The sequence below is a fragment of the Zeugodacus cucurbitae genome, chromosome 6 (genome assembly GCF_028554725.1).
Source record: "Zeugodacus cucurbitae isolate PBARC_wt_2022May chromosome 6, idZeuCucr1.2, whole genome shotgun sequence".
Classification (NCBI taxonomy): Eukaryota; Metazoa; Arthropoda; class Insecta; order Diptera; family Tephritidae; genus Zeugodacus; species Zeugodacus cucurbitae.
Window position 1 is genome coordinate 71,956,808 of NC_071671.1, and position 14,038 is coordinate 71,970,845.

Here is a 14,038-nt window from a genome sequence, read left to right on the forward strand (position 1 = left end):
CCCTTTGGGGAGATAGAGACCCGATTTCCTTCCTCCTTAAACCCGCAATCGCGTGACATTCCAGGAGCAGGTGCTCAGGTGTTTCCGCTTCCAAATCACAGAATCTGCACAGGTTCGTAGAGCAGATTCCGAGTTTGTTTAGATGACACCTTAGTCTGCAGTGGCCAGTGTAGAGTGCCACTAGTTGTCTCATTTTGTTTCTTGGGAGCGCAATTAGCTGCTTGAATCTTTTGCGGTTGTACCCTCCTAGGAACAGTTTCGAGTTGCGAAGTCCTTGCAGCCGAATCCAGTAGGGATTCCTACTTTCTAATTCGCTTTCGAGTAGTTCATTTCTCAGAGCTTGCGGACCAACGCCAATGAAGGGCTCTGGCCCCACCGGTCTGGTGGCCGCGGCTTTCTTAGCTAGCTGGTCTGCGAGTTCGTTGCCTTGTATACCTCTGTGTCCCGGTACCCAGAACAGTGTTAGTTTGTTGTTGCTGCAAACTCTATTGAGTTTTCCAATGCAGTCCAGGACCAACCCCGAGTTTATTTCGAAGGACGATAGTGCCTGGAGAGCCGCCTGGCTATCACTGAAGATGACAATTCGTTCGCCATGATAGTTCCTGTCTGATATTATTTCAGCGAATTTGCTAATAGCATAGACCTCAGCCTGAAAGATACTGGGAAAGTGTATAAGTCTTTACAGGGTGTATTTGTTTTCGAATGTATGTACGAGTATCTTGCTGAAGACATTACTTCCTCAGAACAGTCTCATCCTCAACCGATCAACAGAATCTTCAATCGCTAACTTTTTTGTTATGTTTTGTTGTAGTCGTTTTTAGATAACAGTTTCTTAAACTTCCTAACCTCCAAATCATTCATCAAATAACGTTGTAACACATTATATATATACTCCACTCAACGAGGAAATTTCAAATTTAGCGCGTATGCTTGAGTTTTCTTCAGAGGCTTCTTTTGTGCACGCCGTGCAACTAGCGCCGCGTCTCCCATTGCCAACAGCAACAAAAGCACCTAATGACAATCAATCAATCAATTTGCATACGTCAAACCGTCGCTGCCACAGCCAAGCAATCCATTTCGGCGCCTAACATGCCTATTATTAGGATTTATTACCCACGAAGTGTGCCGAGGGGTGCATTTTTCGTAACTTCCGGTTCTGAAGTGCTCTACTAAGTGAGGCGGAAATTCAGTTTACTTGCATCATTCAACACCAATGGCCGCATAAAATGAATAAAATTTCACGCCTGCATACAAAGTTGTGTTTGAAATCGAAAAGAGGCCAGATGCCGAGATGGAGAAGAGAGAATAAAGATTGGTGGCAATCAGCTTGGTGACACTTGCATTTGCATTTTGGCTATAAAAGTTTGTTTCAATTGCATCTTTGTTGAATCCGAAAAAATATTGCTGGTGTCAGTAAGTCGGAGCGTGGCTAGACCTGGCACATGAGAAGATATCGGAAACCGTCAACAATATTTTTATGGATGATCTAACCTTTTCTTAAGTATTCAGAACTAACTACTTCGTCAACTTTAAAGCGGCCGGCGGTTCTGAGTGCGCATTTGTCATTTCATTCGTTTTCAAGTTTTCAAGGGAGTTTGGTACCTCTTGCTTTTGTCCCAGCTGTATTACTTGGCATTTAGTACCCGCTTATAAACAATAAAATGCACCACACAAAGTACTATCATCCGGCATTTAGTGTTATTACTTCCCAATGTCATTGCCATTTTTTCTTAGTTTTTTGTTGCGTCCATCAGAAAGTTTTAAGCTTCACCTCCTACCCACGCACACACCTCATTCTACTTCTTTTGCCCTCCATAGATTTTTTAAGATTTCGTTTTTCTCCACCGCCACAATATTCTCGTCCGTATGCACGCTTCTTTTGCTGGATGCCGTCCTCCTGCTCATGCTCACCATATTCCACTTTTATATGGTCGTGAAAATTTTCAAATGCTGCTGGAAAAAGTTAAGTCCGCGGGTCAGCCAAGCTGATGGGGGGGAGTTGAGGCCACAGCAACAGTGATGACAGTAGCAAGCGAGCGACTTTATTGGCAATGCTGCGGGATGAGATAGGAAAATGGGGAAAATGCGATGAAATAAAATATAAATGAGAATGGCCATGATAATGAGTAGCCGAGTGAAGATGACAGCGGCAGTGATAAAATGCAGATAAAACTTTGCCTTTTCTCTGGAAATTGATAAGAAAAACGCACTTGCGATTGAAGAGCGGGCACCAATGCAAATTTCTATTATTATTTAATGTGATAAGTGATTTTCATATTTTCCCTCATTTCTTTTATTTGCATGAATATGTTTTTCCTACGATAAGTTGAATATTTAAATGTTTGAACGATAATGGAAATTCCTTTTTATGTCAGAAGTTCGTGCCAAAAGGCCATATGGGGCTACAAAAAGGTCAGTAGAAAATTCTATGGTTTCGAACCGGCTTTCTTTTTGTTGGGTCTGTTGTGTTGTCAAATAATTCTAGCAAAGCAGCAAAAAGTGTGCAAGGAACTGTACCGATTAGAATCTTCAGCAAGTATCAAGACAACGAAATTATTTATGCTGGAAAAATCAACTTAGGAGGTCACCGGAGCTCCTGAAGCCATCGAAGTCTTAGTATCAGGAAACTAGATTGCATCACTGCCCCTGCGGATATCCACTAAATACAAAAACAAAATTCTTCACAAAACATCACACCAAAATATTTGATTATGAATTATAGGAACACAGACCTATTTCTGAGAACTCTTAAGATTACCTGATTCTATCTCTTTCTCTCTTTATATTTTCAGTAGAAACAGCAATGGCAGTAAATTTAGCAGCTTCTGCAAAGGAACCTAACCAAAAAGAGAACGCTAAGCACGAGTCCAGAGTCGCTGGAGTGAAATGTATAAGATCCAACACCAAACACTGATTATTAGAGATGTAGAGTTGTCTGAGAGATGTAGGAAATTGTATTATCATATCATTGAGCGTTGAGGTCATACCGATAACCGTAAAATTCCACGGAAGCCAAATTCCAACAGCTCAGAACGCAGAAAGACGCTCACGGCTGCACGGCATGAAACGCTCTCCGCTATGAATCCATGCGTTATAAATAACTGACCAGTCATGTAGTTAGGCACAAGCCAATCTACCTGACAGCATACATCATAATCCTCTAGTTAACTTCATTAATAGTTATATAATAATTACGAATTTCATCGTAAATAGGCTACTGTAAAGAAACTGTTTTTCTAATATACATACATATAATATAACTGTTGATTAAGTGTTGCATACAATTTGTTTGACATGGAATAAGACGCATGCCTACTTGTAAGATATGTAAACAAAAAACAAAAAAACAACAACAATAATTGAAAACTTAAATAAATGCAGATCAAAAACGAAAATAACTAACATACATACAAACAGACATAAATTTGTTCAATACTACTCGTAAATAGTTGTATAGTTACTAAGCAGTTAAATAGATTTGCATACTCGTACACACACACACACACACACACATACATACATAAATGCATAAATGCATAGCTATGTACCGTATGTAGGTATTTATATATATATGAATTGTTGACTTGAATATTAAGCTAAGATGTTAGTGTAAAGGAAACACAATTAAACTAAGTGTTGTCACTGTACAGTCCAAGTAAAACTCGCTTAGCATAGCATAGCATAAACACTAGTATTTGTAAGAGTTAAACATATGTGGTGTTGCTAGACATTAAATAAAAAAAAAAACAACAACAAAAAGTGAATAGTATTAAAAGCCCCAAATAATAAATATGCAGAAAATGGATTTCTTTAAATATTTGCATAACCTAACCAAAAATTAAATGTATGTACACAATAATCTCAAGTTAATAGCATTAATCAAATCAAACGTTAGCTAATTACTCAAGTGTAATTTTTCGGGAAAAATGGGTAAAATATAGTTAAATAACACTAGGCGAGCAAAAATTGTGAAAATGTATAAAATAAATATAAAATATTATATATAAAATAACTAACTAACACACACAGACAAACATATTTGCATACTCTTATTACTATTCTATGTAGTTAAACTACTTGTAAATGCATACTTAATACAATTGAGGTTAGTTATCCTTAGGGAATGACATCATAAACTCGTACCCCATGTACATATATACATACATACATACACATAAGTAATACTGCTGCTGCTGGTCCTCGGTGTAGTGCCAATGTATTAATAATGCAGTTCAATCAAAAACAAAAAAAAATACTCAAAACGGCTGAGGAAGCAAAGAAAATTCAAGAAAATCAAAATACATTAGCTCAATTTCATCATCACTCACAGTTAAAATTAAGTCCATACACACACACACACCCACTCACATATATACATAAATGTACATTTGCAGTGGATGACGAGTGATTGCTACCTTCAAGAGCCAAGAGTACCGTTTCGCTGTACAGGGTGAAAAATTATGAAAAATTAAAAATACCCTGGAAAAGGAAGAACTCGAGCAGCAAATATTGAATGTCTTGCACCTGCCACGAACTGTGAAATTCTGTTAAATCTCGAGAGGATAGTAGTTGATCTGCTCATAATTTCATCATATTCTCTGCGTTTTGTGAACAGTCCAAGTCCAATTAGCGCAGTTTCAGAATTCACTAAACCACCGGGCCAAAGGCTCTGAGATAGTTTTCAATGTTCGATACACACTTGATGGATAACATGATGAAGACATTTGAGTTTGTCTTCAAAGAATTTAGTTATGAAATTCATTTTCTTTAAATATCTTTCGATAATTGTGACAACTATTTATTTTAATGTTAACATTTAATATAATCGTTTAAATTTGTTTACATTGTTTGTTATTTTTAAAACCAAGTTGCCGGTAGCTTTAGCCCCAACAGCAGCCGGCAAGCACCTGATTTTAGCAATAACAACTATTTAGCTTGAGTTCCAAAGTCACTTAAATTTTTGTTATCCTTATGCAGGTCCTTTTAAAAGTAAGAAGTTTCATTCGCTCGTCATTAAGTGTTTATCGAACTTTGATATCTTGTTTTTATACTCAAGTTTTAGTTATTGGTCTACTCAAAAAAATCTACATTCATATGCAGTAAAAAATCTTGAGCAAGAAGTAACCTAAATCAGCATGATCCTTCGCCACAAAATCCAAACTCATTCCATCATTTCTATTCGTAATGGAAACTATAAAGAAATGTAATCATATAAACATACACATATGTACATATATATAGATACTATGTAGTATACACTATATATGTTTACATATGTACGTAGGTTAATAAAGAAATATTTGTTGTTTTCACTTTGTTCAACACATGTCGCACAGACTGTAAACCACTCTATACATAAATACATACATGCATAGGAACTTAACTATAACTAGCATTAATGAACAAGAAAAATAGACGAAAGAAATTAAAAATATAAATAAAATAAAAATAAATTGTATTGTATTACAAGAAAACTTCAAAAGGGTGAAAGATGATCGCGCCAGAGCGAGAAAATAAATTATAAAAAATTATTGTAAAAAATCAAATAAACGTTTTTCATTTAAATATACTATCGATTGTTGCTTGGCTGGAGCTTAAGCGTTTGCTTAATTCGTTAATCAGGAGGGTAAGCATTGACATAAGAATTGAAGAATAAGAAGCTATCAGTTCACACAGATTTAAATTTAACTCGAAGAATAAACGAATGATAGGACACAAGGGATCCAAATCAAAAGATTGACAAATTCTTCAAATTTCCTACAGGCAAAATTTATATATCTCATAAATACTAACTAATTTTCTACGTTCATATTATCTTACTTCCCACCTGTTTATTTTTCCCAACAATAAACGAAATCGGACCACGCCTACATCCCTTAAACATTATTTTAAATTCGATTGTTATTACATTAGGTTATTCAAATTTAAAGCAAGTTGATCAAAGTTTAAATATTAGCTGAAATGGTGATATAGCATCTCTCATCTAAAAGTTATTGAAATCGGTCTTTAACTTTTTGAGGTTCTCAGCCTACAGCTATCTATATTCCGTAAATATCGGTCAATATCTGAAATATGTTATTATTTGAAATAGATATGTTATCCTGACCTTAATGAGAAATCGGTACAAATCGTTAGGTACATATTCAGTTTTGTCAACTGTCACATTTATTGCCAGATAAAATTATTATCATTGGAAACATTTTTATATAGGCAATTTTGATTTAAAAAAATATGTGAGGCATAGTCGAGATATTACAAAATTTAAAAATTTACAGAGGTTGAAATTTAAAGTAAATAATTGCGTATTCAGCTATCATACCAATAAATAAAAATATTCTAAACAAAATATGTACACGGATAGATTTGTTTTATTGGCATGAAAATAAAAAATTCTATTCAAATACATTGTTTATAATTGTTTTCATTACCATATAGGTGTGATATGGCTCTTATTCGAGACAAAATGGCAATATATGATATGATGCAATTGCATTTTAATACATTTTGGTTCAAACAAGTGTGTTATTCACCGAACAGAGCTGCATGCCATGAGTGCCAGGTATCAGCTGAATTCATTTGACAGTTGGAATTTGGCGGTAAAAACAGTAAACAAAAGAAAGCAGTCAAAGTCATTGCCACTAGTCTAAAATGTTGATGTTGAAACTGCGTAACTGTTTTGGCTGTTAGTTGTATTATCGGAGAATTAATTGATTTAACACTACATTGTTTTGTCATAATTACTAATTTAGTGCTTTTGAATGCTAATTATTTTAAGTCGAAATGCTCAATTTAAATTGCGTTATTTGTGCTGAGCTGTTCGTCGCCTCAGATGATGTGCGTGCAACCAATTGTGGCCATATGTTTCACATAACATGCCTAAAGCAGTGGATGGAACGGTAAGCGCACATACGGCTAAAAAATACAGCTATAATGATTTTTGATCTCCCACAACAGATCGAAATCATGCCCCCAGTGTCGTACTAAGTGTACGGATCGTAATATATTCCGCATTTATTTCAACTTGGCAAATCTGGATGTGAGTACTATCGACGTGGGATCACTGCAAGAGCAAGTGGATAATGCCAGTCTTCAAATAAAAATGAAAGAAAAAGAACTGAATAAAGCGGAACGACAAATTAAAGAGCTTAAGGAATGCCAAATGAAAGCAGCGTAAGGAAGATGCATTTTAAATTTAAGAATAGTTTTCAGTTTTTTAATCATATATGTACGTAAATTAGGAAAACCATTCAAGCGATGGAGCAAAAGATACAAAAAAATGATTTCGTCATTCTCACCTATTCGGAACAAGTGAGTGATCAATTTGAATTTTAATAGATACATCAGTATAACGTGGTTTTTGCTCATTTTCAGTTAAAAATCTTTAAGACTGAAGCAAAGATGGCCGATGACTTACGCAAAGAGGTGGAGCGTCTTAAGCAACAAATCAGAAATATAGAATCTGTACAATCAGTCCTCGCAGCTACCACTGCAGAGGCAGAGAAAATGCTCAAAATCGAAAAAGATCCTGTGCGACTATGCACCTGGGTAGCAGCACTGAAGCGGTTAGTATCTCCTTAATCTAACATTTAAGCGACTAGCTCATGCTATTACATTACATTACAGTGAATTACGCACATGCGAAACCAAGAAAACAGATTTGCGCAAAGCTATGAAAGTTATGCAGGACAACTTGCGACAAGAAATGGCCGCTAAAAGGTAATATTCAACACAAAAATATTTTAAAATATTGTATAAGCTTAACTGAATAACTATAATAAATTCGTAGGTCTCTTGATGAACGCATTTCACAATTGGAAAGTGAAAACTATCAATTGCAGGAGAAAGTAAGAACTAATTACCTGATTACACTAAAAACTAAATTCAATATTTAAAATTAATATTTTTTCAGCTAAAGGAGCAAGAAAACAAAGGGCCAATGAATTTCATGTCCGACCTTCGCAGGCCGAGCACAGAATCTGCGCCGATTGCTTTGCCGGATAAACGTCAGACATTGTCACCCGCTATTGTTCGTATATATTGATAAACATGTGCAATATTATATTTATTATTCCCATGATTTTGCAGAAGGAAAACCTGAAGAAAATTGAAGACTCCAATTCTCCTTATCTCAATATTAAATCCAGCAGTATAGGTCTGCTGCCATTATTTAAACGCAATCACGACCATTTGACAGAGCGCACGGGTATTACAACCACCAAATTGGCGACATTAAAAATATCACCAAAAAAGACTGAAAAAGACGGTGCCTCGAACGGTAGTAGCAGTTTAGGCATGCTACGCAAAACGAAAAGTGATATCACAGAAAAGGTTGCTATAAACTTAATACTTATTATAATTTAGATATTGACGAAAGTATTTCTCATATAGTATTCTATCATGAAGAAACCGCGGCTGGCAATAAGCTCTTCTTCAACAACTGCTAAACACTTTGGCATGAATTTCGAACAGAGTAGTACGCGTGCCGTATCGCCCACAAAGCCAAGACCGATTGGTAGTAATTTGGATAGTCGTCTAAAAGCCGGTGGCTTGCGCAATTTTAAGTTAAACAAATGATGTCTGCTGGCTGACGTGCATTTAAGGAAACTAGTTTGTACCTAGCGTGTATTTAAATTAGATATTTATTAAATAATCTTTGTATATTATGAAACTGCAGTTGTTCATTTTTTATGTCCAGGGGTGGCACTAGGCTTCATACCGTTGAACTTTCTCCTAAAGCATTTTGAACTAATCATGGATATTTCGGAATTGCTATCTATACCCAAAACAAACATGAGATTTATGGCTTTCAGAGTTACGATATAAATCAGATACTAGCAGAAAAATTAAAATGCATATAATCTTAACGTACCTTTTTAAGTTTTTTATATAAAAAAATAAGGTCATGTATTTAAATGCTTTAATTTTTGTATTTTTACGAGTTACGTTACAGCTTCTATTACAACGTTCCATTGTCATACTTGTTAGATCATCAAATGCGGCAGTTATTAATTATAATATTACAAGAATGTGTTTTTTATGTCAATATGAATATGATAGTGTAAAAAATATTGAAATATGTAAGTATATAGTTATTGATTAAATCTTAAGTAGTATATAATTAGTGCCAATACTGGGCCCAATATACACTAAAGCCACATTAACGGCATTTGAAAATATAAAAGTTTTCGATTCAAGCTTTTTTCATTATTCGCTTTTTCTCTCTGCACTAAACGCATTTTTGTAAAAGCTTTGTTTTCACATGCCACTAATTTTCTTCTCAGCAACTCCTGTGAATTCTTCGCGAAGTTCTACTTTGCAGCCTAAATCTCGGAGCGCCGCCTTTACATCCTGCTGTATAGATGGGTGGGAACTTAGAGCTGTATTTAGAAGGTCTTCCACACCAAAAGAAATCCAACTTTCGCACTGTTCGCGTGAACGAGACACCATGTTGCGTATGGCCCAAGCACCGTTACGCTATTCAAAACAGAGTTCTCAATAAAACTGTGAAGTGATGGAAAGATTTCAATATACCTGGACTATCTTATTATTAGGATGCATTCGAACAGCCTCTACAATGGTTTCTGCAATTCCCGTTGCAAAGAAGGCAGCACTATTGTCTTTAACACGCAATGTCAATGTTGCAATACAAGCCAATGCGCCAGAAACAACATTCTCGTTTGACTGTGAAAATGATAATTATATTTCAAGTTGAAGAGTCTCCAAATTTGGTGGAACACTCACCAGATGTGTTTCCAGCACTTGCTTGATAATGGGGGCTGCACCTTGTGACACGATGTGCGCCTTTACAGTATCGTTACCACCTAATGCACGAAGTAATTTGAAAGCTTCGCGATTAACACGAACAGATGTTTGGTTAGCGGTCTGGAAGTAACAGATAAAGCTTACTAAACTTGACAAACACTTAAATAATATCATAAGTATTGTTAAATACGAAGAACCTATTCACCATAATATCAAACACCAATTTAATTCCCCCAGCATCCTCGATGGTTGTGCAGAATTCTTGACGCACCGCTAATGCTCCAATTGTCAGCAAAAGGTCTGCCAAAATATTGGGGTCATTGTATTCGCCTAGTAACTTTGTCAAATCGACAATATATTCGCTGGCAATGCGTCGCGCATGTTCGTGTGCACATCCAAACTCTACACGAATGTCATCGTCCAATACAAGATATCGCAGAACAGCTAGGACCTCGCGAATAAGCTTCAAGCTGCTTTGCTTGGAAACAAATGGCTTCAACTTCTTCACCACACCAGCATTTATAATGTTTTGTCGATTAATTTCGTGCATTATACTTGCTTTTTGCAACCATTGCAATGTAAGAATTATTATATTTTCGTCTTCGATTGACAACAGTTTCAGAATGACTGCAAGGGCTTCTGCATCAAATATATCTGGTTGTTTGTTTGTAAAGCTATTTGCACACTTTAGACAGGCCTCCAAAACAGACAAATTAGGCTTCACATATTCAGTTGAATTTTGGCTAACCAGTTCTTGTTCCAGAAGCGTAACAAGAGCTTCATGAGCACCATTTTTTCCTGCGAGTACCCGATGGGAAATAGACTGTAAAAATATTATTTAGTACGAATTAACTTTCATACCCATGCCAAATATTTCACATACCTTTTGGCATTCAGTGTCTAAGATATCCAAGTTCTCCAGTAATTTTTTAGTATCAGTGGATTTTTGTCCTATATACGTCTTAATTTCATCAATTATTTCGTTCAACACAGGCTTGCCAGTGTCGGGATTTATAGTTAAATCCTTAATAATGTTCGCCAAGTTAATCCCCTATTAAAATAATTGCATGGAATATGAAATTATTTGAAAATTATTAGTTGGAAAACAATTTTTTATATGTTTCCAACCATAATCATAATGACGTTAAAAAATGCTGAATATACCTGAGCTTCGAATTGTTTGATTGTTTCTTCTTTTGCTTCATCTGGACTCATAGAGAAGTCCACAATATTTTCCTTTACCACATCATCGAAGGTTTCTTGTGAAATTACCTTAGCCATTTTTTACTTGAAGCAAAAAAAACACATTTTTTTTTGTTGGAATGAAGTCATAAATTCATCCCACTCACCTATTTTTGTCTAAGCAATGATTTCTTTGTTTAATGAACAAGCTTTGTTTCTAGTAATCAATGCTCTAAGAATGGCTTTTCTGTTACAGGGATTGAAGGCCCGGTATTATGATTTTAAAAGTACATTGAATTTAGGTATTTTAAACAATTTTAATCTTTTATACACATATAATTTCAGTTGCGAATCAAATACCTTTAATTTCTATTTACGGGTTTTCGGTTTACATATGTCCTCCCTCTTTGATTCGTAGAAAGGTCTCCAGCTGATTTCTTAGAGTTGCCGATTCTAAACCTAAAAAAAATATTGATTTTTATATATTTATTGAATACCCTCAGAAACCAAAAATTTAACAAAAAAGTTATATCAAAAATTTATTTTTAAAAATAATTATTTTGCACTCTTTTGGACTAACGTTAATAATATTTGTTGTGGGTGAGATTAAAGTCCGTAAAAATACAACCCTGAAAGAGTAAATACAAATAAAAAGCAAGAGAGTTTCACATAAATGACACAAAGAAGAAGAAGAAAGATCTTGCACACGTTTGTCACAGTTTTGATTTGTCTGTCACATTTTTTGCTTTCAATTCAATTCTCTGTCCAAAACAGGAAAAATATTAATATATTTCGCCATTTCCATACGGGTCGGACAAAATTCTTGAAACCTGAATTCTATCAATTTCACCTAAAATTTAGCATCTGCAGATTAATACTTTACAATGGCCGATGATTGGGGTAAGTAGCTGTTCTGGAATGTTGTCGATTCATCAATGGATTGCTGCTACATTTCACTACATTCATATGTATTTTGTCATTGACTGCCACAAACACTAAAGGCAGTGAATGTAAATGACAGCAGCAGTTTCACCTAATAATACAAGGGCGACGTGAGTTGGCTCGAACATAAGAAAGTAAAAAATATTATGCAAGAAAGATATGTGAACTATATTTAGTGGCATTTAAACAAAATCATCTATATTTTTCCCAAAACAGAGACAGCCGCTGATGAGGATGTGGTCATACGTCCAAAAATTGCAAATGATGTGAACAAGTGGGAGGGAGAGGATGACGACGAGGATGTAAAGGTAAAAAATACATTGGCACATTACTATTTAATATTTGTAATCATCGAATACCCTATATTCAGATAACTTATATTATTCACGACTTTAAGCCTACAATTTATAAGCACAAATTCTTGTCTCGGGATAATACATTGACTTGCACTATTGTACACTTTGCTATGATTCTCTAGCATTTCCTCTTTTAAAGCAGGTATACTCTCTATACCTAGTGTACACGTGGTAAATTTATTTCGATAGCTGTCAATGTTTTGGACTGATCGAAACTATGTTATTTCTTTTAAATACATATTCCATTATTTTTTTAATAAATATATATTGAATATATTCAAAATATTTGGTATTATTTTCAACTTATTCACATAGTAAGTATTAATAATAAAATTGTTATTTTTCTTGTCTACAGGACAGTTGGGAAGACGAGGAGGAAAAAAAGGATGAAGAAAAATCCGAGACAAAAACACCAGTGCCAACAAAAACTAAACCAAACAAAGCATTGAAAGCCAAATTATCCGAACAAGAAGTAAGTTATATTAGTTTTTTGGAGTGAAACGTGCTAAAAAAGGATTTTCCATTTCAATAGCGTCTAGCAGAAGAAGCGGAAGAAAAACGGTTAGCTAACTTGACGCCTGAAGAGAAGTTGGCTGAGAAGTTACGGTTACAAAAAATTCAGGAAGAATCAGACCTCAAAAGTGCGCTGGACACATTCGGTGTATCAGGAATTGGTAATGGATTAGATGCATTCAATCCACAAACGAAAGAGGAGTTCAAGGAGTTTGGAGCGACGCTGAGTTGGAAATTGTCACATTACAAAGAATCGCCACACTTCCCACAATTTGTTGAGGATCTTGTTCGTAGCATATGTGTTAATTGTAAGTTTTGTTTATATTTCAGTTATGAAAGTGTATACTACTTATTTAATATATGTATGTGTATTTTATAGTGTCTGCAGCGGATATAAAAAAAGTGAAAATGAATGTTGAAACCTTGCATACGGAGAAGCTCAAAATGGAAAAGCAAAATGCGAAAAAACCTGCTAACAAAGGAAAGAATAAAGTCTCATTGCGAACGGAAGCTGATGTTTGTATCCAAAACACACATATATTTTCAACTTTATATAAAATTTCTATATTTTACATTTTCATAGGATCTTGATGGCTATCAGAAATACGGAAACGACTACGCAGAGGATTTTGATGACTTCATGTAAATAAAAATGGGATAAGCGTGACATACTTATTGCAAATAGAAAATTTTTCTTCGCGTTTAATTTTTTGTTAAAAATTGAAATAGAATACATACAAACAAATAGATCGCTACGAACAATATCTGAAATTGTACACTTAAAATTTTTGGATAAGAAATTTCAAATATGCTTGTGAATTCATTTTATATAATTATACTTTATTAAATATGTAAAAAACATATGTACATTTTCTCATTTATTTGGCATTTGTTTTGGGATGAAATTTGAGTTGTTAAATAACCAAATCTACTTTCCAAGTATTGTGATTCTTCAATGTCGTCATTAAAGCTCCAATGAATTCTATACTGAAGCTTCAAATAATAATAAAACGAGAGTTAGGAGAAATACCTATATCCCTAATATAAATTCAATCACCCGCATTAGTTCACATCGACATAAGCTAATTTATCCTATTGTTGCGGGCAATATGACAATATCTACAATATGGAATTATAGCTGAACCACAGCCTTCCCATGCTTAAGCAACTAACGCTTAAAAATTAAAACTTGTGTTCGAATACCCGTAGTCCGACTTGAGTATTTTCTACCTTCATGTGCTACAAAAACACAACAAACAATGGGAACTGTTATACATACGTAT

General features: G+C 34.8%; 4 protein-coding genes across 11 annotated transcripts in view; 3 read left to right on the top strand and 1 right to left on the bottom strand.

Moving 5' to 3' along the window:
- Window positions 1-4,318, top strand: part of LOC105221497 (5-hydroxytryptamine receptor 2A) — a 108,568-nt gene extending 104,250 nt beyond the window's left edge. For 2 of the 3 annotated variants that reach the window (XM_029046389.2, XM_011198525.3), the window contains exon 11: window positions 2,793-4,318. The gene's annotated coding sequence lies outside the window, so the exon portion shown is untranslated. The remainder of the gene's footprint in view (window positions 1-2,792) is intronic. The other variant, XM_054233891.1, reaches the window with a different exon arrangement.
- A 2,265-nt stretch (window positions 4,319-6,583) lies between these two features.
- On the top strand, window positions 6,584-9,140 carry LOC105221319 (E3 ubiquitin-protein ligase TRAIP). 5 transcript variants are annotated; one of them, XM_054234444.1, is made up of 10 exons: window positions 6,584-6,896; window positions 6,955-7,170; window positions 7,239-7,308; window positions 7,372-7,562; window positions 7,624-7,716; window positions 7,787-7,844; window positions 7,910-8,026; window positions 8,086-8,328; window positions 8,389-8,607; window positions 8,675-9,140. In XM_054234444.1, the coding sequence occupies exons 1-9, from the start codon at window positions 6,781-6,783 to the stop codon at window positions 8,572-8,574; spliced, it is 1,290 nt and encodes a 429-aa protein (XP_054090419.1). In that variant the 5' UTR covers window positions 6,584-6,780; the 3' UTR covers window positions 8,575-8,607; window positions 8,675-9,140. The 5 variants fall into 5 exon arrangements, with proteins under 5 accessions (XP_054090419.1, XP_054090420.1, XP_054090417.1 ...); XM_054234445.1 differs by having other exon boundaries at window positions 8,696-9,140; XM_054234442.1 differs by having other exon boundaries at window positions 6,585-6,896; window positions 8,389-8,622.
- Window positions 8,908-11,362, bottom strand: LOC105221320 (armadillo repeat-containing protein 6 homolog). Of its 2 annotated transcripts, XM_054234441.1 has the most exons (8): window positions 11,305-11,362; window positions 11,112-11,191; window positions 10,927-11,049; window positions 10,646-10,813; window positions 9,968-10,585; window positions 9,742-9,882; window positions 9,532-9,681; window positions 8,908-9,474 (listed from the first exon to the last, which is right to left on the bottom strand). In XM_054234441.1, the coding sequence occupies exons 3-8, from the start codon at window positions 11,041-11,043 to the stop codon at window positions 9,256-9,258; spliced, it is 1,413 nt and encodes a 470-aa protein (XP_054090416.1). In that variant the 5' UTR covers window positions 11,044-11,049; window positions 11,112-11,191; window positions 11,305-11,362; the 3' UTR covers window positions 8,908-9,255. The 2 variants fall into 2 exon arrangements, with proteins under 2 accessions (XP_054090416.1, XP_011196492.1); XM_011198190.3 differs by having other exon boundaries at window positions 11,112-11,353.
- A 235-nt stretch (window positions 11,363-11,597) lies between these two features.
- Adam (eukaryotic translation initiation factor 3 subunit J) lies at window positions 11,598-13,618 on the top strand. The gene is made up of 6 exons (XM_011198192.3): window positions 11,598-11,844; window positions 12,103-12,194; window positions 12,598-12,714; window positions 12,775-13,063; window positions 13,135-13,271; window positions 13,339-13,618. Exons 1-6 carry the CDS (start codon window positions 11,829-11,831, stop codon window positions 13,399-13,401), a joined length of 714 nt encoding a protein of 237 aa, XP_011196494.1. The 5' UTR covers window positions 11,598-11,828; the 3' UTR covers window positions 13,402-13,618.
- Window positions 13,619-14,038: the final 420 nt, after the last annotated feature.